At 51.8% G+C, this 22,594-nt stretch overlaps 11 protein-coding genes across 11 annotated transcripts; 8 read left to right on the plus strand and 3 right to left on the minus strand.

The window, feature by feature from the left end:
- Nucleotides 1–21: 21 nt before the first annotated feature.
- Nucleotides 22–1,526, plus strand: BD324DRAFT_448539 (hypothetical protein). The gene has a single exon (XM_022012808.1). It carries the CDS (start codon nucleotides 143–145, stop codon nucleotides 1,244–1,246), a length of 1,104 nt encoding a protein of 367 aa, XP_021871447.1. The 5' UTR covers nucleotides 22–142; the 3' UTR covers nucleotides 1,247–1,526.
- A 182-nt stretch (nucleotides 1,527–1,708) lies between these two features.
- On the minus strand, nucleotides 1,709–2,509 carry BD324DRAFT_626078 (acyl CoA binding protein-domain-containing protein). The gene is made up of 3 exons (XM_022015869.1): nucleotides 2,307–2,509; nucleotides 1,903–2,061; nucleotides 1,709–1,840 (listed from the first exon to the last, which is right to left on the minus strand). The coding sequence occupies exons 1-3, from the start codon at nucleotides 2,403–2,405 to the stop codon at nucleotides 1,715–1,717; spliced, it is 384 nt and encodes a 127-aa protein (XP_021871448.1). The 5' UTR covers nucleotides 2,406–2,509; the 3' UTR covers nucleotides 1,709–1,714.
- A 69-nt stretch (nucleotides 2,510–2,578) lies between these two features.
- BD324DRAFT_448418 (hypothetical protein) lies at nucleotides 2,579–3,370 on the plus strand. Its single transcript, XM_022012807.1, has 5 exons — nucleotides 2,579–2,864; nucleotides 2,917–2,938; nucleotides 3,006–3,071; nucleotides 3,128–3,142; nucleotides 3,195–3,370. Exons 1-5 carry the CDS (start codon nucleotides 2,715–2,717, stop codon nucleotides 3,245–3,247), a joined length of 306 nt encoding a protein of 101 aa, XP_021871449.1. The 5' UTR covers nucleotides 2,579–2,714; the 3' UTR covers nucleotides 3,248–3,370.
- A 1,856-nt stretch (nucleotides 3,371–5,226) lies between these two features.
- Nucleotides 5,227–10,094, plus strand: BD324DRAFT_651007 (P-loop containing nucleoside triphosphate hydrolase protein; the record flags this gene model as incomplete). The annotated part of the gene is made up of 6 exons (XM_022018245.1): nucleotides 5,227–5,942; nucleotides 5,983–6,453; nucleotides 6,489–6,609; nucleotides 6,648–8,597; nucleotides 8,641–9,327; nucleotides 9,381–10,094. 6 exons carry the CDS (start codon nucleotides 5,227–5,229, stop codon nucleotides 10,092–10,094), a joined length of 4,659 nt encoding a protein of 1,552 aa, XP_021871450.1.
- Nucleotides 10,095–10,171: 77 nt separating this feature from the next.
- BD324DRAFT_626092 (hypothetical protein) lies at nucleotides 10,172–11,793 on the minus strand. The gene is made up of 8 exons (XM_022015870.1): nucleotides 11,355–11,793; nucleotides 11,170–11,297; nucleotides 11,024–11,113; nucleotides 10,915–10,979; nucleotides 10,790–10,863; nucleotides 10,553–10,747; nucleotides 10,352–10,501; nucleotides 10,172–10,315 (listed from the first exon to the last, which is right to left on the minus strand). The coding sequence occupies exons 1-8, from the start codon at nucleotides 11,460–11,462 to the stop codon at nucleotides 10,205–10,207; spliced, it is 921 nt and encodes a 306-aa protein (XP_021871451.1). The 5' UTR covers nucleotides 11,463–11,793; the 3' UTR covers nucleotides 10,172–10,204.
- Nucleotides 11,794–12,539: 746 nt separating this feature from the next.
- BD324DRAFT_448806 (hypothetical protein) lies at nucleotides 12,540–14,173 on the plus strand. The gene is made up of 5 exons (XM_022012810.1): nucleotides 12,540–12,792; nucleotides 12,847–12,867; nucleotides 12,927–13,571; nucleotides 13,810–14,117; nucleotides 14,158–14,173. Exons 1-4 carry the CDS (start codon nucleotides 12,643–12,645, stop codon nucleotides 13,885–13,887), a joined length of 894 nt encoding a protein of 297 aa, XP_021871452.1. The 5' UTR covers nucleotides 12,540–12,642; the 3' UTR covers nucleotides 13,888–14,117; nucleotides 14,158–14,173.
- A 109-nt stretch (nucleotides 14,174–14,282) lies between these two features.
- BD324DRAFT_448681 (hypothetical protein) lies at nucleotides 14,283–15,967 on the plus strand. Its single transcript, XM_022012809.1, has one exon. It carries the CDS (start codon nucleotides 14,419–14,421, stop codon nucleotides 15,679–15,681), a length of 1,263 nt encoding a protein of 420 aa, XP_021871453.1. The 5' UTR covers nucleotides 14,283–14,418; the 3' UTR covers nucleotides 15,682–15,967.
- Nucleotides 15,818–17,524, plus strand: BD324DRAFT_448824 (hypothetical protein). Its single transcript, XM_022012811.1, has 5 exons — nucleotides 15,818–15,868; nucleotides 15,921–16,020; nucleotides 16,081–16,160; nucleotides 16,217–16,368; nucleotides 16,410–17,524. Exons 2-5 carry the CDS (start codon nucleotides 16,006–16,008, stop codon nucleotides 17,276–17,278), a joined length of 1,116 nt encoding a protein of 371 aa, XP_021871454.1. The 5' UTR covers nucleotides 15,818–15,868; nucleotides 15,921–16,005; the 3' UTR covers nucleotides 17,279–17,524.
- BD324DRAFT_651010 (6-O-methylguanine DNA methyltransferase) lies at nucleotides 17,360–17,948 on the minus strand (the record flags this gene model as incomplete). The annotated part of the gene is made up of 3 exons (XM_022018246.1): nucleotides 17,360–17,513; nucleotides 17,566–17,726; nucleotides 17,781–17,948. The coding sequence occupies 3 exons, from the start codon at nucleotides 17,946–17,948 to the stop codon at nucleotides 17,360–17,362; spliced, it is 483 nt and encodes a 160-aa protein (XP_021871455.1).
- A 682-nt stretch (nucleotides 17,949–18,630) lies between these two features.
- Nucleotides 18,631–18,873, plus strand: BD324DRAFT_579295 (hypothetical protein; the record flags this gene model as incomplete). Its single annotated transcript, XM_022013372.1, has 1 exon — nucleotides 18,631–18,873. One exon carries the CDS (start codon nucleotides 18,631–18,633, stop codon nucleotides 18,871–18,873), a length of 243 nt encoding a protein of 80 aa, XP_021871456.1.
- Nucleotides 18,874–19,909: 1,036 nt separating this feature from the next.
- BD324DRAFT_651012 (general substrate transporter) lies at nucleotides 19,910–22,008 on the plus strand (the record flags this gene model as incomplete). Its single annotated transcript, XM_022018247.1, has 13 exons — nucleotides 19,910–19,929; nucleotides 19,971–20,030; nucleotides 20,071–20,111; nucleotides 20,165–20,341; nucleotides 20,388–20,462; nucleotides 20,514–20,632; nucleotides 20,679–20,759; nucleotides 20,809–21,111; nucleotides 21,161–21,170; nucleotides 21,218–21,238; nucleotides 21,288–21,713; nucleotides 21,752–21,814; nucleotides 21,863–22,008. The coding sequence occupies 13 exons, from the start codon at nucleotides 19,910–19,912 to the stop codon at nucleotides 22,006–22,008; spliced, it is 1,542 nt and encodes a 513-aa protein (XP_021871457.1).
- Between the last annotated feature and the right edge of the window lie 586 nt (nucleotides 22,009–22,594).

Here is a 22,594-nt window from a genome sequence, read left to right on the forward strand (position 1 = left end):
GTGGCCTCTCGTCCGTTGAGTCGCAGCTATAAAAAAGAGTTCTCATACCTCAGTAGAATGTGAGGAGAGAGATTGGCCCCCCGGCCCCTTTCTCTCTTTGACTTGACTTCACTCACACCCACACTCTTGCTTGTTCTGCTGCATGATCAAAAGAGGAGTAGACGGCATGTCTCCCATTCAAGGTCCAGAGCACCTTCCCCCTTCCCGGGACGAAGAGACGTCTTCACCTCCGTTTAAGCGAGCGACGCTTGAGCGTGCCGATTCAATCACAGCGACGACGGAAATGGTCGAGTCATCTCCGTCTATTACGAGCTGGGATTGGGTCTCGTCTGCAAGTTCACCTCATCTGAGTAGTGTCGACGACAATGACTGGCGAGGGATCATGTCGCAGGTTGGACCTGGAGTCCAACCATTGCATGACATTATCTCAGCGATGCGGACAACAGAAAGAGGAGAACAAGATGAAGCATCCAAAGGAGATAGTGGGTGTACGTTGTCAGATTCTAAGCTGATAACTCGCCCAGTTGACGAACCCCGTTCTCGTGGATCACCTACAACCTCCATCATCGATGTCGAACAATTCCCATCGACGGAACTTCCAAATCCAAACGCCATCCTACATTCCTCGATGCAAGCGCTACAAGCCCAACTTGCCACCGTCCAATCGCGACTCGCAGCGCTCATCCCTTTTGCTCAACCTGATCCAGACGAGACAGCTGTGCTCAGCTCGGACCCGCTTCCAGTTTTGACGGCGCGAAATCGAATCCTGGAGAGAAACCTACAGGCAGCCAACGACAAAAATGCCTCCTTGGAGCGTACGAATGCCAATTTGACTCGCGCTCTCAATACGCAAAGGAACATTGTCAAGAAGAAAGAACACGAATTGGCTGAGTTGAGGCCATTCGTTCCCCCGCCCGACGTCATGCCAGGGAATGGCATCGACCCAGCAGTCATTTCAGAATTGGCCAACGATTTGATATCCGGAGTCAAGACTGTTGATGAGATCGCTTCGTCGCTTCTCGATCTCGTCGAAACAGCAGGCGGGACATTGATCGAGAAAGAGAGGCAGGACTTGCATCCCGTCGTCAGGCTGAACAATCTTGAAGGCGTATTGGATGTAACGCTCGGCAGGGTGGCGGCTCTGGAAAAAGATACCAAGCGACTCGTTCGGCGAGAAGATGAGGCCATCTATCAGCGGTGTGAAGCAGCTGATACATCAGAGCCTGTCATGAGTGACTGGCATTGAGAGGATGTGGAGGGGTATAGGTGGGATTGAGTATTTGAGGAGTTGGGATCGGAAATATGGCCATAGTCGGTCAACATTGACGAGGGGCGGGACGAGTGACGAGACATAGAGGATAGGAATGATTGGACCACGACGACGAGGGGGTTCATTTGCCAATACAGGAAAAGCGAAAAAAACAAGACCTTACAGGTTCTTGCAGTGACTTGAGAGGGAAAATCGACGGTCCATTCTTTCGGAATGAGGGGAAAGGAGTGTATGATAGAGGGCAGTTAGTCATCGTTGTGCTTAGCAAATTTCATCCGTTGTCAATACTCATGTACGTATCATCAGACAATCAGTTATAGAATCCCACCAGAGACAAATCCGCATGAGTCCCTGCTTCTCCTGAACAAGGGTCGTGCATGGAGCGGATCCTAGTAGCTAATCTCAAGATTGGACTACGCAGAATGACCACGATATCAACCTTGATCATTGACCAGCAGCTTGAGTCCCGTCAGCGGCCTTCATCGACGAGTTCCATTGTTTCTGAGACGCACCTTCAAGCTCAGCAAGGAATTTTTTGCTAGCTTCGTCGTCGTCAAACTTCTTCAACATCTAAGCAGGATTATACGGCATCAGCACATGGACCTGATCCGACAACGCAAAGTCTCCCTCACGTCTCGAAGGAGGACGACGTAGATTGACATGGCGTCTTCCTTACTCATTCCCTCGAGTTCTTTCCAAGCGTTGTATTTGGCTTTTCCCTTGAAGTCGAACATGCCAGGTGCGGCACCAGTGCAGTCTCCGTTCTTGGCCTGTTTGAAGTGGGCGTAGAACTGGTGAAACGAATGAGTTAGCCCCGAGTTCGAGTTTCTGGGTCCTGCCAGCGAAGGAATGAAAGAGTTACGAGTCCATTCCTATGAGATGGCAACGAGACCCTGGTTCACTTGCCCCCGTACGAGGGCATTTCGCATTTCACGGGATGTACTACCACCACCACCACCACCACCACCATCATCATCATCACCATCATCCCCACCAGCACCACCACCACCACCATCACCACGCTCCGCACACTCACCTTGAGTTGGTCCTCTGTAGTGGGCTTGGCAGGACCGTCAGGGGGCAATTTCCCGACAATCTCGACAGCCTTATCGAATTGAGCTTGAGTGTTGGACATGGTTCAATTTAGGTCTGATCTAGTGTTGTTCAGTGGTCGATGTTGGGGAGACAAAGCGTTGTCAACTGACACGCTTTGCCCGGAGTGGGGACATAGGGGATTCGCCTATTTTCTGAGTGATAGGCCCGCTGCGGTAGCCGGTAATTAAAGTCCTTTCAGTGACGTAGTTGGCAGCTCAGGCAGCGTGAGATCACTTGATCCCATCCTGATCCGTCAATTTAGGATCTTCTTTGATTTGATCACCATCGTTCAGCGATCCACGTCTTATCGACCAGTCAGCTTGTATCGACATCAACTTCTTTGCCCAATATGATTCCCACTTCCGCTGTCCTAGGTCTACGAATGGCCACTCCCGTCCTTTCACGACCTCTGGCGCGTGCTCCCGCTCTGAAGAATGGTCAAATGATCATCGCCAAGCGATTTAACACGCCGGAGAACAGAGGCGGAAGGAGCAAGCTGGTGAGTCGATACGATCTTCGCAAAGCATAATCCATTCAAATCGTATTGGTAGATCTTCAGATTCGGCCTTCGAGGTATGTCATCTAGCCCGTGGGCTCAAGTCAGCGGGCCTGACGCATATCCCGCCCCCTTCATCTTTAGATCTTCCTGTTGAGCTCTACCCGATCGCATTCATCACTGCGGTAGCTCTCGTCGGAGCTGGTGTTGGTAAGCTGAGACCAGCTTAGGTCCTGAGAGCATCTCGCTGACAAGTCCCACCTCAGCCATCGGAAGACACTGTACGTTGCCCTCGTTGCAACCTTGAAGCTACGCTGACCTCTCACCTCCTAGTGTATCTTGATGGAGTAGGCTTTACGCTACCTCGTCTCCCAAGACAGCGCTGACACTGTCTTAGCTCCGGATCGTCCCCTCCGCAGCTCGTGAAAAGGCAAAGGAGAGTCCTTTCCCTGCTCAACCCGCTCAACCTTCTCAGTAAACGACAATAAAGGCATGATGAATGGATTTCCCCCCGGCGGTAGAAGCAGTGGCCGAAGCAAGCTACAAGAGGTGTTCGAGCCATATTTTCTGTTTGATTGTTCCGCTGTGGACTAGGTAAGGCACGAGGATAAAGAAGTTGAGAAGCATCATGAATGGCTGTGCTTTGCAAGGCTGCTCAGCGTAGCGAGCAAGCTGCAGGCGCGGGTGATATGATCGATACCATTATGCTTGACCTGACTCGCTGCCGACATTCATTGAGAATCTTGCTCACTCCAGTTCTGGTCGAGCCCGCGACGGGAAAGTCTTTCAACGGAGGTGTTCTCAAACCGAGATTTGGCCCAGGGGTCTCAGACAAACGAACAGTTGGAATGTTCATCGGTGATGACTCGCTGGACCCCGCTTTCCTAGGAGTCGTATGGAGCTGTAATTCATGAGATTAACCAAAGGATGGATGATATGGGACTACCGGTGTAAAACTTAATCCTACCCAGCCCCTGAATCGACTGCTTCTAATTGCCTTATCGAGTCCGAACGCTCCTTTCGACACGACCTTTGTTGCGATGGTAAATTGACTACAACAGGGGTAGATCGAGACAGAGTGATGGCAAATGAGAGGCAGATCGGATTATTACTTACTCCTCTGCAGTGGTACTTAAACTCGCGGGGAAGAAATACAGCTCTCGCACTTTATTCAAGCATATTACCTCCGATACATCACCCTCATAAGCTTATTGGACAAGATGACCTCTACAAGCGACGCGGCATGGGCACGCTCTCCCGCGACCCAACTTGCGCCCACCTGTGATAATGATGATCATATTGTCAAAGAGCAGTTTTTCTGGAGTCTTGAACCGGAGTAGAACCCTGAGGATCCTGTGCGCTGTTTCTCCCATCCACCTGCAGAGACAAAGATTCCGTACGACGGGGAAGTGACTTTTGACGATGAGACTCTGGCCCAGTTCTTGGAAGCAGGTGAGAGCTTTGACGAAATCAAGACAGATATCTCTAGACTATCGACTGTGGACACGAAATCTGAACAGAAACTGCTGGAAGCTGGGCGAGTCAAGGATGCCGAAACGATGAAGACCGCACAGTGGCTGTACGAGAGAAAAGCTAATAAACAAGGAACTGAGCTCGGTACATGGACCCTTGACGAAGTCCCGGTCTCGTTTCAAGTGTTTCTTGAAACCGCACTCAAACCTGGACCTTTGGTGCGGAAAAGGTACGAGTCACGAGACGGTAACCTTCTTGAGTGTATTGGAAATTGGACAACATCCTCCAGTCTACGGTGGAGGGATTACAGCACGGGCAAATGCGCTTCGACGTCGTATCCTTCGAAAAACCAAACGTTTTGGGAGAAAGGCGCACCGCGTGCCGTGAGGCTGGGCAACCAGTGGCTTGATGTGGGTTGCAAACCTAGCTGATCAGAGTTACTGGATTTCCGTACGTAAGCTCTCAAGCCGACTCCCAAGGATCTTCGGTGTTGCCCTTATGCATCCTCTACAGGCGCTGTATCGCTGTACACCCGGCCATGGCCAAGGCAATTGCCACCGCGTCTATACCACGTGACTGACATATTTGTAGATAATATTTTTTTTAAGCAGCAGCTGCTGCTGAAATCATGTTCATACCTTAGCTGCTATCGTACCGATTATCACTTTGGATTCAGCTCGCTAGAGAGAGGGGAGGGAGTGCATCGAGTTTCAGGGGGATCCGATAGGAAGAAAAGGTGGCCCTTCGAATCATCCAAATCTGAATGTTGCGCTGCTCAAGACGGCTCAAAGGCATCGTCGGCTCTCGTCGACCAACGCCGCTATTCAACTCGAGTAGGTGTGTCGTCACTGTCCATCACCAATCCGACTACGACCATTCTTTGTTCGGCTTGATGTCTCAAGCCTCGGGTTCCAATGTGACTCTGCCTTCGTCTCTACCAGTCAAGCCAGATATAGCCTCCAATAGCTCTTCAGCGTCATCATCATCGAAACCTCTCATCTCTCGTATCTCACTTCCGCATGGGCTGCCTCAAAAGCCCACATTCGCCCTACCCACCAGACCTCCTTCGGCATCCTTACGCTCTAGACCGATTCAAAATGATCGCCCACCACGGTCACGTTCACCGTCACCACGTCGCCGCTCAGCTCATCACGATTCTTACATTCCCCGATCGCCTCCACGACGACAAGATGATTGGGATCGACGAGACGATCATCGACCTGGGCCTAGGGAGGACTGGGGTATAAAAGATACCTACATACCCAGACCGCTGTCTCCTCCAGGATCTCGTCGACGTATCTCGGTTGATCGAGTCTCAAGTCGCAGTCCTGTGAAAGGTCTATCATCATCATCAGCATCAGCTGCTAGTCCGGTCCCCCGCGCACCTTCATCCGAACTGCCCAAGACGTTCTTCACCTTTTCTCATAAAAAATCGGAGGAGAAGCATGCAAGGGAAGAGCAACGTCGTTCAGAGTACGAGCAGAGGATACGGGAGAAGAGGAAGAGAGACGATGAGGCGGCAGAGCAAGACAGAATGGGGCGTCTGGCAGACAGGAGTCATCCGAGTGAAGCTGTCGAGTCAGCCGAGATCAAGGACGCCGACGACAGGTAGGATTAGATGATCATGTTACTTGCTAAGACGACGCAGGAGTAACCTTAAGCGATCAGCATCCTCGACAACGATAGAAAGCGGACCGTCCAAAGCCTCTAGGCCCATACCCACCGGTCCGAAATCAGCCACCGGTGTCTTTGGTGCACCCACTGGCCCACGGTCACGGTCAGGTCTCAGAGGCATTATCGCTTCACCCACTGGAGTCTCTTCAAAGACCCCCACAGGTCCTAGGGCCATGACCGTTCGAGAATTGCACTCGACCTCATCTCCGTCCGAGTTGGCTTTACCCTCACAGCCGCAAACGAGTCCGGGACCAGGGACTCTGCAAGTTTTGGAAGGACCGATCAAGGACAGGGAGGCTATCATGTCCGCCAACGCGGACTTGCAACTCGATCAGGCTCAGCTGCAGAGTCCGCGCTCGTCATTATTCGACCGAATGAGTCATGAAGGCCAAACGCCCCAGTTCAGCGTCTTGTGGGGCCGAATCGATGGCAAGCGCATCGCGAGGTGAGCGTGTGGTCCTAGCGAAGCTCACAATCCAGGGCGACAGTCAATATCAGAGGTAAATGTCGAATTGTATGTACCGGTGATGGTCAAGATGCAAAAGATGCGTATGAGGCATCTGCCTTGGCAGCTCATTATGAGCTTACACGACGCGAGATGGTGAGCGGAAGAAATGAAAGCTTGAGCTGATCCTACAGTCTGGCGCTACTCCTCCCGTCGCCGGCTCTGCGAGCCCCCAAGACCCAGTCCACATCGTCGAGGATTCAGAAGCCGCCGAGTCAGAATTCGTGACAGACTCCGATGTCGAGACGTCGGCTATTGACACAAAGAGACTTAGCAATGGAATCGTCATTCAATTACCAAGGGCAAAGAAATTCATGGCATACTACTGTGAACGATATCAATTCGACCCTCCGTCCATCGAAATCGTCGGATCTCCACCAAATTGTGAGGCTATCATGTCCGTCGGTGGCCGGACGATCGGCATGGGTACTGGTACATCTCCTGAACAAGCCCAGCAAAACTCGTATCTCGATGTCGTCCAGTATCTCGAATTGTGTGACCCCAGGCTGTGGACAGATTTCCGAGAGGAGGAGCGTCGGAATGCCCTGCCAAGCTTGGTGTTCCAAATCAGCGAGCAGCTGAACGAAGACATCTACGGTCTCTGCTCGGATATCACACAGTCCAAGCTGCACCGAAAAGCTCCAGCCGATGGATCATTACAGCCTGACGCGATCAATCAGAACCCAGCCCAAACCTCACAAAATGCCATAGGGGATATTCAACAAATCTCCATCGAGATGAAGAGTAAACTCGATGAGTATCGCGAGGATCCAACGTGGGAGGAGATGCGCACTCAACGAAAGGGGTTGCCGATCTATACGAAGGCAAAGCAGATCATGGACAGGATCAGTGAAGACGATGTGACGGTGCTAGTAGCTGCGACTGGCTCCGGTAAAACAACTCAGATCCCCCAAATGATCCTGGACGATTACATTGATCGAGGTCAAGGTGCCGAGTGCAATATCTTGTGTACGCAGCCACGAAGGTTAGCAGCGAGATCCGTTGCTGAGCGAGTGGCAGCCGAGCGAGGCCAAAGGTTGGGTAAACAAGTTGGCTATCAAGTTCGATTTGACGCCAAACTTCCGCAACCTCGTGGCTCCATCACATACATGACCACGGGGATTCTGCACAGGAGGCTACAGGCGATGAGGGATACAAATAGTGACCTAGAGCACACAACGCACATCATCGTCGATGAAGCACACGAACGAGATATCGACACCGACCTCTTGCTGGCCGTCCTCAAGAGGTTCATGGCAGAGCGAAAAGCGCGGGGCAAGCCGCTCAAGCTCATTTTGATGTCTGCAACCATCGACCCCACTTTGTTTCAACAGTACTTTGCCACTCCAGAAGGCCCAGCTCGCGTGACTGAAGTGCCGGGAAGAAGTTTTCCGGTCGAACGACACCTATTGGACGAGATCGTCCCCCGTCTCAAACGATATACCGAGGCCCAGTGGGTATTTCGGGACCCATTGGTATTCGAATACCTCTTACGGGAGCTGTCGGATGATCGTGCACTGTTTGTCGAGGACACCGAGGTGCCTCTGCCTTTACCGCTGGTAGCGCTCACAGTAGCGCACATTCTCAAACAGTCTACTGAAGGTCACATCCTGGTCTTCTTACCCGGTCTCGAGGAAATCAAAAAGACCCGCATGCTCTTGCAAACTCAGCATTTCGTCAACGGAGTCAATTTTGAGGATCCCAAATACAGTATCCACTTTTTGCATTCGGCGGTTCCTGCAGAGGAACAGCAGAAAGTCTTTGAGCCCGTCCCAGAGGGAAGAAGACGAATCATCTTGGCGACCAACATCGCAGAAACCAGTGTGACCATTCCAGATGTGGTCTATGTCGTTGATGGAGGTAGACTCAGGGAGAATCGATACGACCCCGTCTCGTCCCTCTCATCTCTGGTCCTGGCTTGGGTCAGCAAATCACATCTCGATCAACGAGCTGGTCGTGCGGGCCGACATCGACCCGGGGAATATTTCAGTGTGATCTCAAAGCTCCGACTAGAGTCGCTCGGCTCTCATCAATTGGTGGAGATGAAGAGAGAGAATCTGACCAATGTGGTGATGCATGTCAACGTGAGCACGAGGAGTTTCGGACTTTTATGCTGACGAGATCTAGGCCTTGAACATTGGAGCCGTTCATGACATCTTGGGCGAGACCATCGAGCCACCTGCTCCCGATCGAGTAGCCGCGGCGATCAAATCTCTGCAGCAACTGGGAGTCCTGGATAAGAACGAGAGACTAACGTCGCTCGGCCGAGTTCTGCAACGACTTCCGATCGATGCGGCAGTTGGCAAGCTCTTACTCTACGGAGCCATGTTCCGATGTCTTGACTCGGCTCTTACTCTTTCTGCCGTCATGAGTCTGGGCAGTCCATTCATGGTCCCTCTTGATCGCAGATCAGAAGTCCGAAAAATTCACAACTCCTTCTCCCCATCTGCATTCAAATCCGACCTGCTTGCGGGTCTCATGGCATACAACAAGTGGCGCGAGATCGAGGAGCGCAATTGGGATGAGGCATGCGAGTATTGCAAATCTAGTTCACTCAAAATTGGCGCCATGATCGACATTCGCAACATGCGGGATTCCCTGTTGAGGGCGCTCTCCGACAGCGGCATATTGGCGGTCTCTGATGGCAGACTACTACAGCGAATCCACAAGTACAACGGTCGACCAAACGTACCCCCTCATTTGAACATACACAACGACTCTCTACCTTTGCTTGCAGCATTGATCTGTCTGGCCTCGGCACCCAACTTTGCGATTCAAAAGTCGCCATCTTTGTATCGAACGGCAAACGATAAGGTAAGCTCCATGAACACCAAGACGGACGCGATCTAATGCTTGCTTGCTTGCAGCATCTCATCATCTCCAATGGCTCAGTCAACCGCAAGACACGAGAAACTGGGCAATCAGACAAATCTCCAGCGTCTCCGATTGTCAACGAGAAGCGGCTGTATGCTTTCACTGTCAAAGCCTCTCTCCCTTCAGAAGAAGGGGCTTCGGGCAAATCAAGTGCGAACAAGAAAGCCCGTTCTGCCACCAGTGTCCTTCGTCAGGTCTCACGTATCGACCCTTTGACCTATTTGCTCTTTGGAGCCTACGATCTGGTACATGACGGCAAGAGCTTGCTTTGCGATTCCTGGCTAGCAGTCACCGGCAATCCATATACTCTCAGTGACATCGTCAAGCTCAGGTCACTGATAGACACTTGCATGTTGCGAGTATTCGAGGGACTCGGCCACAGTCTGATCATGGATCGGGATTCTCGGCGACGAGAAATACAGCAAAGGATCCAGCTTCCGAGGAGCACTTCACCAAACATCTCGAGTGACGATGAAAAAGATGCGGATGTAACCCAGGAGGACGAAGCAGAGGAAGAGCAAGTCAGACAGATATTGACTTTGGAGCCGGACGAGATCAGAGAATTGCAATTATTGACCGCGGATGTGGTGAGGATCTTGGATGCCTATGCTGAGGAACGGGAAGGAGACAAGATTTACGCGTCGTCACATGAATATGGCCCGGAGCTAGACGACGACTTGAGGGAGCAGGAAGCCGTCATGATATGATCCAACAGCATCTTGATCGATCGATCACACCTCTCATTGTACAATGTATTTTTCACACCTTCTGTATCAGGACATTGTGACAAGACAAACCACCATGCATCATTTTTAGTTCACAGTTTGATTAATAGACAGCCCAAGCCATCGCTGTATGCCGTGATGATGCCCTCCACTTGAATTATGTCGGCGACGGACAGGTATTCTGGAGGCTCCTCGTGCGGTTCCTGAGGTCAGCAGGTCGAGTGTCCGTCTCGACTCACTCGCAATAATGAGAACCGGAAAGAATCCTGCAGTCCAGAGCGTCGATCCTCTTGTAGGACCGGGATTTTCCGCTTCGCACAGTCAATGCGATGGCGCACGGACTGGCGATTGAGAGGTGCGACAAGTGAGTAGAACGATCGGTCTAGTATCTGTATCGACGTGGTCATCAGCTGAAAACACGGAACAACATACTCGCTCACCTGCAGGGCTGGAACCAATCTCTCATTGCTGACATAGGTGATACGAGCCGAGTCGGTGAATCGATCCATGAGGAGAAATGTACGCAATGGATGTGGACGCTGGCGCATGGTTGAGATGTACCGGAAGGGCTGGGCAAGGATGAATAAGCCAGTCTGAACAATCCGAGGCAAGTCTTGCAGCCCGGTCGTCCATTTCTAGCTCGGGTCAGCCATTCATGTCTGCTGATTTGGGCCTACCGCTATGGACCACATGCCTCCTGGTGTGTCCGGCGGTATCGTCTCGTAGACTTGCCGATTAGTCAAAGAATGCGCTGTAAGTTGTATATGAGCTTGATACATGTAGCTGTCCAGGATCACTTCACACAGAGTTGAAGGCCGTCCGTTCATCCGAGTGGTGATGATCATAATTTGGTCATAAACAACATGACTGGGGGGAGGACAATCAGCTTGCGCCTGGAATACCCCACTCACTAATAAAGACAACATCTGATGAATTCCCCAGACTGATGTCTCAAACTCTGGAAGATCATACCCCCTGTGGTCTGATTGGCGAGCGTCCAGCTGGACAAATTTGTGTTTCAGACGACGATCGCCTTGCTTCGTTGTTCAACGCTCACTCCAGCTTGTTCTCCAAGGCACTACGTTCCTCCGGGTGCCAAAGCTCCGCCAGGCCTATGTCTGATAATTCCTCCCAGGTGTAGCCAAGTATATCTCGCATCGAATGCGAGGTGTAGATGAACCGAAGCTATGGCGTTGAATCAACAACCTGTTACCGCACTGCTCTCATCCGATCAAAACTTGCATTGCGGTCGGCAGAGAGAATCATGAGTCCCGACAGGACCCTCTTTGATCTGTGTTTATGTCTTGAGCCATTCTGTTGAATAGGATGACGATGTGAATGAGCAGGCATTGAGCGTGTTGCCCTTCACACAAGTGAGGGATAAGATGTCAACAATGTAGAAAGAGCTTTGAATCATTCGCCCTCCTGTCATCATCTCTTCGGGTGGTACCTTGTCCTGAGTGAGATCTAGTGGAGAGACCAAAGGATAGCAATTAAAGCTGAACACGAAGGATAAGGGGGGGGGTCCTGTGGTACCTGACGCTATCAGAGCCCGTTATATCCCGATCAGCGTTCGAGGTCATTTCCAGCCCAGTCAATCATATATCGCTTGGAGAATGCTACGTGTCAGAGTGGCATTTCGTCTCAAGCTGAGCAGCTGGTCTTGTGCTCATCCCAATCAGTCTTCAGATGAAGTTCGAAATAGTGTCGAGCCGGTACCTAGCCAGCTATATCCCCCTCGTCATCATGTTTACATAATCCCCTTTTTTCGTAGTGACCATCAAGGGATTTCAGCTATGGCAAAAGCTCCAAGGGCACACAATAATCGAGAAAGGTCCAAACAGGTTCAATGATGCCGGTACCATCTCAATCAGCCCGAACACATTCGCCATAGTGGATGTCTTCCAAAAATACGTCTGGCCAAAGTCGAGACTGACTCGAGCGAGCACAGAGTTGTTCCGATACTTTTTGGGCCCGTCCAGTTCTTCCGGAATGCGGAAAAGCTACCTTGTTTGAAACTTGATTCTCTTCCGCTCTTCTGAATTTGGGCTCTTCACTCTGCCCCCCTCTCTCCCCTGAGTCAACGCGCTAGTATCCGGGAGGCTATGGTCGAAATCTCGTTCTCCCCCCTTTTGCATACTACATCTTGGACGTGTCGTCCAGCTTGTGAAGGGGTCTTTCCCGCTGACACCCCTTGTCAAACTTGGCAGAGCGTCATCAACACGGTCAATGCAGAGAATACCCGAGTCTATCTATGTCCAGCGGATCGGATAAACGTCCTGAAGAAGAAGAGTCAATGTGCATGTTGTTGTTTGCCTCGCTGATATCAACAATGGGTGGTGGGACCCGTCATACTTGTTGAACCCGTGACCTACTTTTTCAGCGTTTCATCGATCTGTTGCTAGCCTCTCATCTGATTGAACAGATCTCACTGACTGACGTTTTCAGAATCAAACACTCTCTACTTTATCTATCATTGGGCAGTAAGCCTTGTAGGTTGGCTTCGGACCGGGTTCGTGCTTTCTTCGACATGTTCAACAAGCATCCTTCACAATTTCTGGGCAAGACCGATCCCAAAGATCCAGCTCAGGTCAAAGTCGCGGTGGAGAATATGAAGAAATGGGCGCGAGGCAAGCTGAAGAAGGGCACTTTGAGAGAAGTCGCAGGAAGGGGAGGCAAGGTAGGTCCTGACGCAGCAGTCCGAAGACATCAAAGCTGAGCTGATTCAATCCAGCTGGAGCAATTAGAAATCGAGGTGAGCGTTGCCGTTCTTCTTCCGGTCAACCGAGGAACCTCACTGATTTTTCCTGATAGTTTGCTCATCGAGGGTACCAGGATATTTTCTACCTGACACGATTCGAGCTGTCCCTTCCCCCCTCACGCCTTAATCTTCCGCAACCCTCATCCCCAGTCGCTAAGACGCTCGCAGACGCCAATTTTCCTCTTCGTAATCTGGCTCAGTCCACGCCATCTGGTCACTCTCGGAAACAAGACGATGCTCGTCGCCAGAATTCGCCAGAAGATGCAAAACACGTCGCGCCGCCCGTAGCTGCGGCGCCAACAATGACACCAGCACGAGAGGACAAGGGCAAGCGAATGACTGTCGGAGTGAAGGAGATCACCTGGGGCAAACAAGACTCCAAAACCGCTCCCAAAGTTCCTACTCAGGCATCCGGCCCGTCCACTCCTCCCTCCCCTATACTGTACGTGCCGCCTAGACCTCCGCATCCAGAAGCGGCTGCGAAGCTCGATTCGCCGATAAAGATGGTGACCCCCTCTAAGGATTACCCTAGTGTGCCGCCTGGTGCCGGCGTTGCGAGTACCAGGCCGCCCGGCGCAGGCATAGCAAGTACAGGTATAAAACCGGGTCAAATAGCTCCAGTATCGATCCTCCAAACGAGCTCAACCATGCCGCCTCCTCGAGTGTCAATGCTTGACCCTTCTTCCGCCACCAAAACACCAACAAAGTTGCCTTCTCCTGGGCTGCTCACTCCATCGACTATCAATGAGCCACTCCCCATCACACCGACGTCAGTTCGTTCATCCAGTCTTGGATGGCCACATGGAGTCACAAACTTCCGTATCAGTCAGTACAACCCGGCCGCGCAACCCGCCATGGTGCCTATGGGTGGACCTCGACGAGGCTCAGAAGGTGACGCCCATGTCCTCCACGAGGTCAAAGTGCTACAGCCACATCATCGTCGACCGAGCGCGCCATTCTTGGCAGTTGGCCAGACCGCTGCGGTCGAGGAAGAAGAGATCAAAGAGACTCTGAGTGATGAGCCGCCGCGATTGCCAGAGATTGCCTCTGCGCCATTGACCTCCACAATTTCAGTCACGGAGGAAAAGGGTCAGCTTCCAGTCGTCACTGCAGGAACCGAAAGGCCAGCCTTGAAGCCAATCAGCGTTAACGTTGCACCAATCGCGGAGAGTTCGGCTGTCGATACTGCTGCAGTTAAGGAAGCGGCCGCGAAGCGTGCTCTGGAGGAGAAGATCAAAGCTTTGGTGAGCCAGTGTGCAAATTTTGTAAGCTGACGATGCGTAGCAAAACGAACTCGACACCCTCGAAGCTGCAAAAGTCGTGTCCCCGTCAACAGCAAACCCAGCACCGGTACCAGCGGTATCTTCCGTCAGATCGGTTCCTGCTCCTCTTCCACAGGCGGCCGGCACTTCGGGTCACACGAGACAGCCATCAGCCGGGAATCAGGGGAACGCTCCAGCTATCCCTTTGCCACCTCTTCCAGCTCCTTCTGGCTCTGATATTCGAAAGTCAAAACCTCCGCCTCTGACACTCCAACACGTTAATATGGCATCAACGAGGCCAAAACCGCCGACACGCTCGAACTCTGGTCTGACACCAGACGGAAGCACGACGACAGTTAAGGCTCCCTCACCATTGCGCTCCTCGACCGTCCCGATACCGACAAAAGAGGCTGCAGCTGCTCCTCCCGCGAGACCTCAACGACCGCCTGAAAGTACGATTCCACAGTCTATACGTGTTATGGATGAAGAGCCTCGATCAGCGGGATCCAGTCTTGCCCCATCACCCACTATCATCACCAAAGCATCCAAAGAGCCAGTATCAGTCGTACAAGCTCAGACACACGAGGTCAGTGGTGGACCGACATCTGCAGCTATGACGCGATCCGTCGCCAGATCTCCTGCCCTCGAATCATCTCATCCACTGTCAGCTGGTCTCGTTGCCCCAAAGGCAGCGAGGAATGGTGCCCCAAGATTATCCATCTTAGAGCCTTCTCCGACTCTCTTATCAGATGATTGGATGTCAGATTTCGATTCTGCATCCTCTTCATTCGATTTCGACGACATCTCTCCGAGTCCCACTTCCACCTTGGCAGCTTTTCCACCAGCACCATCCGGTCGATTAGACATACAACCTGTCCCGAGAAGTGCGCCTCCCACTCAGACGAAATTGAAGATCTCCATTCCCGTCCCCATCGACCTCGATACGGATCCCCGACTGGTGGGCAAATCAAGGTATGGAGCTGGATCTAGATCGGCCACTTCCACGCCGGTCATTGATTATGTCTCTCCATTGAGCAAGTCTCCCAACTCGTACGGTGCGCAGGGTCTTCCAAAATCCCTGCAGAGCTTCCCACCACGGATACCGCTCAACACTAGATCTTCACCAAAGTCGAGAAGCAATTCCTTACCGGGGGAAGACGAGGATGTGCCTCGACCATACGGTCGAGCATCGCCCACCCCTATCCAAATGGGCCTGACACAATCCGCGTCGGATTCAACGGCTTTCGACCTCCCTCGAAAGGCTCCCTCGATACCGAGCGTACAGCCATCATCATCGACCGGCCGCGTTGTCATACAGCCAGAGGACACAAACGTGATGGATGCCGAAGTGGCGTCCCGCCGAGTTCAGGGATATCGTCAATCTATATCTGCGAGATATGCGCACAAGTTGCAAGCACAGCCACAGAAACCGGTCATTCAGCAAGTAGCAAAAGCGGCGCCGCAGATTGTCCAAGGAGACTTTGGTGCTCCAGGAAGAGGAGGAGAACATGAGGAAGAGGAGGGGTGGGTGGGATTCGCAGTATAAACTTGGGGCATGCACATCAAGATGTCAAGGTCTCATCCCGCCTCATTGCATGGCGAACGAATGTTCGCTGATTCTCAGCTGGAAGGGAAAAAGTTTTGCTTAATAGACAAAGGAAGGAGCGGCAGTTCTTTTGTCCAGCTGACCGGACTAACGATTAGTTGTCAATCGATCAGTCAACAACCCCCGAGCAAGTCACAGTCTGAACTGTTCAAATTCTGCTGATCATCCGCCATGTCTAGTGCTAACGATGTACCGAGCATTCACTTTGCTCACCTCACGGTTGTTCTGGCAAACTCGCGCCAAGCTCGAAGATTTACAGACGCAATGCGTCTCGATGAGGCTGAGCTTAGTGACAAGTACACCGTGGTGAATCTCGTTGACGCTTCAGTGCTTAATTAGGAGCACGAGCACGAGATCCTCTCACGAAGACATGAAGAAGCGCGAACAGAATTGGCAGAGGGACATGGCGCACTGAATTGGTGGGATGCTGGTGTACTCATACACTATGACATCGTCTTTCTGACCGTAGACACAGGGTATTGGTCCAGCGCAGCGATCCTGAAGGCCAGATCTATGCAGGCTGCGATACGTATCGCATTGAGGCGCTCATCAAGAGGAAGAGCAAGGAGTCCATTGAGGACACATTTTGCTATGGAATCACCAGTGTTTACACTCCAGTTCAGCATCGTGGTGAGTCTCTCGCACATGGCGGAATGCTTACTGTCCAGGGAAGGGATATGGACGTCATCTGCTCAGAGTCCTCCACTATATCCTAGCCCGGCCTAGACTTCCTGCGTTTCCCCTTGAATGGGGTGACCCTCCTGCTTTGGCACCGAAGCAACGCGAGCTGGTGCCGTGGGCTAGCTTCTCATTCGTCTGCTCCGACATCGGGTCGGAATACTACAGCAAGTGCACCATTGGAGACTCGTCTGAGGGTTTTGCGGTCAATCCTTTGGAACAGAACGAACTGCACTGGAAAATCCTTCCTCCCGAAGACGAGGAAGGCAGTTTCTGTCGCCATGGACCCGGCGATGATCATCGAGAGGATGACTGGCTGGTACTGTACGATAAAGACTTACCTCGTATCAAGTCTATCCTGCGTGAAGGTCAGAAACGAAATCTCGAAAACCGGGATACGGTCGATCATTCCGTGTTCGCCTTGGACCCCGAGGCTGGAGGCGTGTGCGACTTCGTTGCCCAAGGCGGAGAGACTGGTGTGAGAGAGCCCTGGCCTATTCTCGACAAAGTCGAGCCTAGAGGCGTTCAGCGAGGGGATACTGTTGTCATGTTTGCAAGATACGATTATCAAGTGCCTAAAGATACATTGATCATCTCGTTTGTTCAAAAATTGACGTCAGATGACCTACCCAGTCTGTTGAGGGTCCTCGATCGACTGGGTACAGAGGTCGGGCTGCGGAATGGCTGGATCTGGGGCTTAGATCCGACGAGTGAGCTGGTCAGGAGTTGGGAGGCGTTACCAGGACGAAATACAAAGGTCGGCTTGAGACAGGGAAACGATGCCCATCTCTATGGCATTGCTCGATATGAAGACCAAGGTGGGATACTGGTAGATCAACAGATGTGGATATGGCTGTAGAGGGCCGCGGACACGATGTGCATAACAGATACAGCTGGTGAGGGTCCCAAATCCAGGTTGATGGGCAGCGGAAAAAATTCGTCATGAAGAGACTTTTTTGGGCCTACTCCATGACTTTGCAAGCATGTCCTTCTTCGTGATAGTATAGCCATTAACCTTTGTATCAGGTCTGATATCGATACCCTCTGACTTGAGCAGCCTTGCCTTGTCATCCAGTGCGCTCCCTGTACCTGTCCTGAATTCCTGGATCAATAAAGAACAAAGCAACGCAGACGTATGTGACTCACTGGCCAGCGAATCCAGTCAGGGAGCCATTGGCAGCAACGACTCGGTGACACGGTATCAGAGGGCAGAATGGGTTGATTCGTAGAGCTCCACCTACAGCGCGAGGCGAGGACAAAAGAGATCGGGCGATCTCGGCATAGGTTGTGATCTGTCCTGAGGGGATCTGCATGGCTCAGTGTTTCATGCGAGGGTCGAAGAGGATTTGCCTACCACTTACCGCTTTGATGTGATCGTATACTCTCCACTGAAAGTCTGAGACTTCTTTACCTGATCGCTTGTTCAAGAAGCCTTTGCGTTGCTCGTTTCCGACCGGATAGAACACATTGGCCTCGTCAGATGCGACAATTGAGGACCGTGGGATCTGAGGCGACATAACAGCGATCATGATCGGCGTAATGGGAGGTCGGGCACACGCTGACACTGTCAAAATGCCACCAGGTGCTCAAATCGCTACATGAGTCGGAGTAGAGACCATCTTGTTCGCCAGATGGACATTGACATGAGTCTAGTCAACTGACGCGTCTCGTGGCGCGTGGCATCTCGCTCTAAGATCCCCCGTTGCGTTGCTTCACATCGCTTCGGAACCCTGCATTGCAGGTCGAACTATATGTAGCAGCAGCGCAGCCCTCATGAAGCTTTCAACTTGCATGGCCAACCCTAAATATTCCCGTCAAGGTCTGCCCTGACAGTCAACAAGATGGATCTTCTCCGAGTGCCACGTCGATCCCTAAGAGACCGGATCAAATGTTATTAGCCGAGTGTCTGGTAAAATCGCCCGGCGTCTCTTGTAGCTCCTTCACTTGCGGTCGCGTGATTATCGCCTCTCAAGCATCAGCGGAGAACTTGGTACAAATCATCGACTCAGGTCACCTCATCCTCAGGGCTCTTCACCGTCGACTCATTCTTGACAGATCACCCCATCACAATCTCCCGATACCGCCCCGCCGGCTGATCGAATGTTCGGTCTGGGTCTCCTCATCCGCCTTTTGCTCGTCACTGCGTTCGCAGTCTTCTACTACTATTATATTGACAAGCCTGGCAATCTCGAGCCTGCCTCGACGTCTAGCATGGTAGCCAATCCCGCCAGCGTGTACTGTATCGAAATAGGAGGGACGCTAGAGATCCGAAAGGACGGGGAAGGCAACGAAGTTGGATACTGCAAGCTACCTGATGGCAGTGAAGTTGAAGAATGGGAGCTATTCCGCACAGCTCATGCGGAAGAGTCTAAGAGTGCGGAGGATAGGAGCAGCCAAGCGGGACAAATGGGCACTGGAGGAAGCGATGATCAGAAGGTGCTAGGTAGTAAATGAATGATGCTTGGATCCTTCGCTAGATCCCCGTTGGCCGCTTCAGTATATGGCCTGGTGAACATGTTCACTCGCTGCAAGATCACTCGAGAAGACCCGATGAGGCGTATGCGAGCCTGGAGGAGAATCTGCTGTCCCTCCGACTCCTGGAAGAACTGACGAAGGACCCGAGATCATCTAGCAACCTGCCCGCAGTGCGCCATGAACCGACATCGCGGCGGTATATCATTGGCTGACTCCAAGCTTCCCCGCCTTCATTGTTGCGATGGCGTCTAATTCTGGGTCATTTGTCATGTGTAATGAGTCCAGCTCTCGCCTACACCAAGTCTGAGGCCACTGAGAGACATCGGGATTCCTTGTTCTGGTCCACCCTTAGCCACCACCTCCTGATCGGTTCGAGCAACGGCCGAGGTCTGCCACATTCGAGTTCGAGGAACGGAAGTAAATTCTTTTTCGGAGCGCCGTCGAGGAAAGGCAGTCGAGAAAATAATTGGGCTGACATGACCAACTATATGATATGTGTATTTCTTACATCTCACCGACTTTTCCCCCCTCATCATTTGTGCCAGTCTCTTGACAGCCTCTTTGGAGTCACCTCACCTACCACCACCCCACATAGTCAGTAAGATGTCTACAGCAACTGCTTTACGACGGTATCGACCTCGCTCTCTCAAACCCGGACGGTAGCATCAGAAAAAAAAATCTTGATCTCGATCGCAACACCAGACAAGATGTAACCGAGCCCTCTGCAAACTTCGTACATGGGGGCCGCGGTGGGAGCATTGAGCGTTTCAACACCTCGCTCCTCAACGTCGACTCGGCACAATCCTCGATGAAATGCTATTTCATCGGGTTGTTCGATTAGAGATGCACACGGGTGCCGGATCTGCAATCGTGACTTGTCTCGATCCTAAAAAAATCAGACTCGTCTTGCAGGTCCAGGCTGAGATCATACCGTTGAGCGGATCAGGGTCATGCCTGCGTCGCTAGTTGCTTCTCCTTGTGTCTTGATGCTCACGGCATGCTTGTAGCTTTCAACATGTCTGATTGGCACAATATGTGAGTTCTGCTGCCCAGTGTAGTCGCTTACATATGCTCAGTCCAAATGTCCGAGACACCACGAAATGGTACAATGACAAGGGACGCATGAAGCTCAACTTGTGAGCATGAACCAACTGAGTCACAACTAATCTACGTTAGCTTTCTGAGTATCATCTTCGTAGGCATGATCCTGAATGGCTGTGAGACCCGCGTCTTCGATCCAGCTCTCTCCTTCCCTGATGACATTCTTTAGACGACGGAAACATCATTGCTGGCCTGCAAGCTTTTGATGCATGGCATGAAGATCTCGGCAATCCCGGTGGTGTTGGAATCGGACTCCTCAACGCCTCGGGTTACATCTCCGGACTCCTTGTCGGACCAGTCATCGCTTATATCGATGAGCATTTTGGTCGAAAATGGGGTATTCGATGTGAGTTGGCATAGATTATCATGTTTTATGATCTGACAATGCGCAGTCTACGGTTATTGTCTGCTCATCGGCTCCATCATCGGTTGCGTTGCCGGTGTCAAAGGCATCAATGGATATGCAGGTCAGTCTGGACCTCTGCTGGCCTTGATATCTTGCTGACAGCTCACGATAGCCTTTATCTGTGGAAGAGTTGTCATCGGCTTTGGGCTGGCTTCTTTCCTGCTTACGTCCCTCGCCGTGGTGCAAGAGATCCCTCATCCGCGATCACGTTCGGTCATCGCGCAGTCCTGGGTAAGCCTCAGCATAGTCATGAGAAGCACAATCTCACCTTGATCAGGACTCATACTACATCATTGGTTCTACGATTGCCGCTTGGGTCATCTTCGGCACGAGTTATATCAGTAACTCTTGGTCATGGGTGTGTTGGACAACTCTCTAGTCCCAAAGTCGTGCTGACACTGTTCTAGCGGATCCCTTACATTCTCCAAGTCCCTATGGCCCTCTACTGTCTAATCGCCGTTCAATTCGTCCCAGAGACCCCTCGTTTCCTCATTTCCAAAGGAAGAGACGAGGAGGCTCTCCAGTTCTTGGCCGACTATCACGGCAATGGCAATTACGATGATCCCCTTGTCCTTTTCGAGTTCAACGAGATTCGGGAAGCCATCAACCAAGAAAAGGCTGCAAAAGCCGAACAGTGGACTCAGATCTTGAAGAGCCGATCAAACCTGCACCGACTGTTCCTTGCTGTTCTCATGATGTTTTTGACCAATGTGAGTCGGAACGGGCTGGTAACTTGATATCGCTGACACGTCGGCTCAGATGTCTGGCTGTGAGTTTTGTCATCTATAGTTCCAGTTGATGGCTGACCGCCTTCAGCTTCAATCATCTACTTCTACTGTGAGCGGAGCCATTCTTCTAAGTGGACTTCCACTTATAGCCCCCTCAGACACCATCGTGTTCGAGTCTGTCGGCATTACGAACCCTACGACCCAGACTGGTATCAACGCCGGCCTCAACGTTTTCACCTGGATTTGCCAGATAGCTTTCGTTTACGTTGGCAAGCATGTAGGCAGACGCCCGATCCTACTCTGGCTCTGGCCTTGCCTTTTGGTCGCGCTTGCCGGTCTTTGCGCCTCGAGCGGTGTATACAGCAATAGCGCCGATGGCAACACACATGCTGCTGTAGCTACGGTCGTCCTCGTGTGGCTGTATCAAGGAGCTTTCAACTGCTCGAACCCTGTTCTGTATTCATACCCCGCAGAAGTGCAGACCTTTTCGATGCGGTCCAAGGGTCTTTTGGTCTGGAACACGGTCTCACAATTCACTGGCGCCTATGTCGTCTTCGTCGACGCTGTGGCTCTCGACTCCATTGGTGAGTCAGTCATCCGTGCATTTCAGCTGACATGACAGGATACAAGTACTACCCTGTCTACATGGGTCTCGTTATCATTCAATGGGTCCTTGTCTACCTTTGTGAGATGCCCCGAGTCTGGGAAAGATCCCGCCGCTGACCATCGATAGACATGGTGGAAACCAAGGGTTACACTTTGGAGGAAATAGCTCAAGCCTTCGAGGGATCCACGGTCAACCTCGTACCGGCGGAAGCTTACATTCCCGCGGACTATGAGGCACAGCCTGGAAATGCTGCAGTCGATGACAAGAAATAAACTGGCAAGGTTTCTCTCCTTTATAATGGTCTGCTTGTCCATCTGGACGTCGCAGAAAGTAGACAATGTGCATACTGTCATCTGAGATCGTCCATAGAAGAATCCATCGTACCATGCTGTGCAACTATGTCCATCCAAAAGAAAATATGCCCCACAAAGCCTGAGTATTAAAACATGTTTCATCGATAGAGCACGTCAAAAGTGGTAGTGTATCTGCGACTCAGCATGCAATTCAGAGATGGGCTCACCATCACCATGAAGGCCGTTATCTCTGCATTGCCAGACCAACTTTGACTCATCACCTGCCGGTCTCCATCTGCTCAAAACGTCAGCTTGGCCCTGAGCCTCGAGGACACTGTCGACTCACAGGCAAAAACCTCTTGCTTGGACTAGGACTAGGTCCCCGACGAACTTTGCGTTCACGGTATGGTCCGCTGATGAGTCCCTCGGCATTTCGTTCGTGTACTAAAGCTTGCTCGCTCCAATCGCCACGAGCTTGCTGTTCATACCATTGCCTAGCTTGAATCTGGTGTCTCTCCAGGACGGATCGCTTGGCACTGTCGCCGCGCATGAGGTTGAAAGGGGC

Source organism: Kockovaella imperatae (genome assembly GCF_002102565.1).
Source record: "Kockovaella imperatae strain NRRL Y-17943 chromosome Unknown BD324scaffold_6, whole genome shotgun sequence".
Taxonomy (NCBI): Eukaryota; Fungi; Basidiomycota; class Tremellomycetes; order Tremellales; family Cuniculitremaceae; genus Kockovaella; species Kockovaella imperatae.

Excerpts from the sequence above, each read along its gene's own strand:
- BD324DRAFT_448539 (XM_022012808.1), top strand. The coding sequence starts at position 143 with ATGATCAAAAGAGGAGTAGACGGCATGTCTCCCATTCAAGGTCCAGAG.
- BD324DRAFT_448806 (XM_022012810.1), top strand. The coding sequence starts at position 12,643 with ATGTTCAACAAGCATCCTTCACAATTTCTGGGCAAGACCGATCCCAAA. Across the intron at positions 12,793-12,846 it reads TCGCAGGAAGGGGAGGCAAG|CTGGAGCAATTAGAAATCGA; the intron begins GTAGGTCCTGAC and ends GATTCAATCCAG. Across the intron at positions 12,868-12,926 it reads TGGAGCAATTAGAAATCGAG|TTTGCTCATCGAGGGTACCA; the intron begins GTGAGCGTTGCC and ends TTTTCCTGATAG.
- BD324DRAFT_448681 (XM_022012809.1), top strand. The coding sequence starts at position 14,419 with ATGGCATCAACGAGGCCAAAACCGCCGACACGCTCGAACTCTGGTCTG.
- BD324DRAFT_448418 (XM_022012807.1), top strand. The coding sequence starts at position 2,715 with ATGATTCCCACTTCCGCTGTCCTAGGTCTACGAATGGCCACTCCCGTC. Across the intron at positions 2,865-2,916 it reads GAGGCGGAAGGAGCAAGCTG|ATCTTCAGATTCGGCCTTCG; the intron begins GTGAGTCGATAC and ends TCGTATTGGTAG. Across the intron at positions 2,939-3,005 it reads CTTCAGATTCGGCCTTCGAG|ATCTTCCTGTTGAGCTCTAC; the intron begins GTATGTCATCTA and ends CTTCATCTTTAG.
- BD324DRAFT_626092 (XM_022015870.1), bottom strand. The coding sequence starts at position 11,462 with ATGCCTGCTCATTCACATCGTCATCCTATTCAACAGAATGGCTCAAGA. Across the intron at positions 11,298-11,354 it reads TTCTCTCTGCCGACCGCAAT|CTTCGGTTCATCTACACCTC; the intron begins GCAAGTTTTGAT and ends TCAACGCCATAG. Across the intron at positions 11,114-11,169 it reads GCCTTGGAGAACAAGCTGGA|CTGGACGCTCGCCAATCAGA; the intron begins GTGAGCGTTGAA and ends AAATTTGTCCAG.
- BD324DRAFT_448824 (XM_022012811.1), top strand. Across the intron at positions 16,161-16,216 it reads GGACATGGCGCACTGAATTG|GGTATTGGTCCAGCGCAGCG; the intron begins GTGGGATGCTGG and ends CCGTAGACACAG. Across the intron at positions 16,369-16,409 it reads TTACACTCCAGTTCAGCATC|GGAAGGGATATGGACGTCAT; the intron begins GTGGTGAGTCTC and ends CTTACTGTCCAG.
- BD324DRAFT_626078 (XM_022015869.1), bottom strand. The coding sequence starts at position 2,405 with ATGTCCAACACTCAAGCTCAATTCGATAAGGCTGTCGAGATTGTCGGG. Across the intron at positions 2,062-2,306 it reads CTACAGAGGACCAACTCAAG|TTCTACGCCCACTTCAAACA; the intron begins GTGAGTGTGCGG and ends TCGTTTCACCAG. Across the intron at positions 1,841-1,902 it reads ACGTCGTCCTCCTTCGAGAC|ATGTTGAAGAAGTTTGACGA; the intron begins GTGAGGGAGACT and ends AATCCTGCTTAG.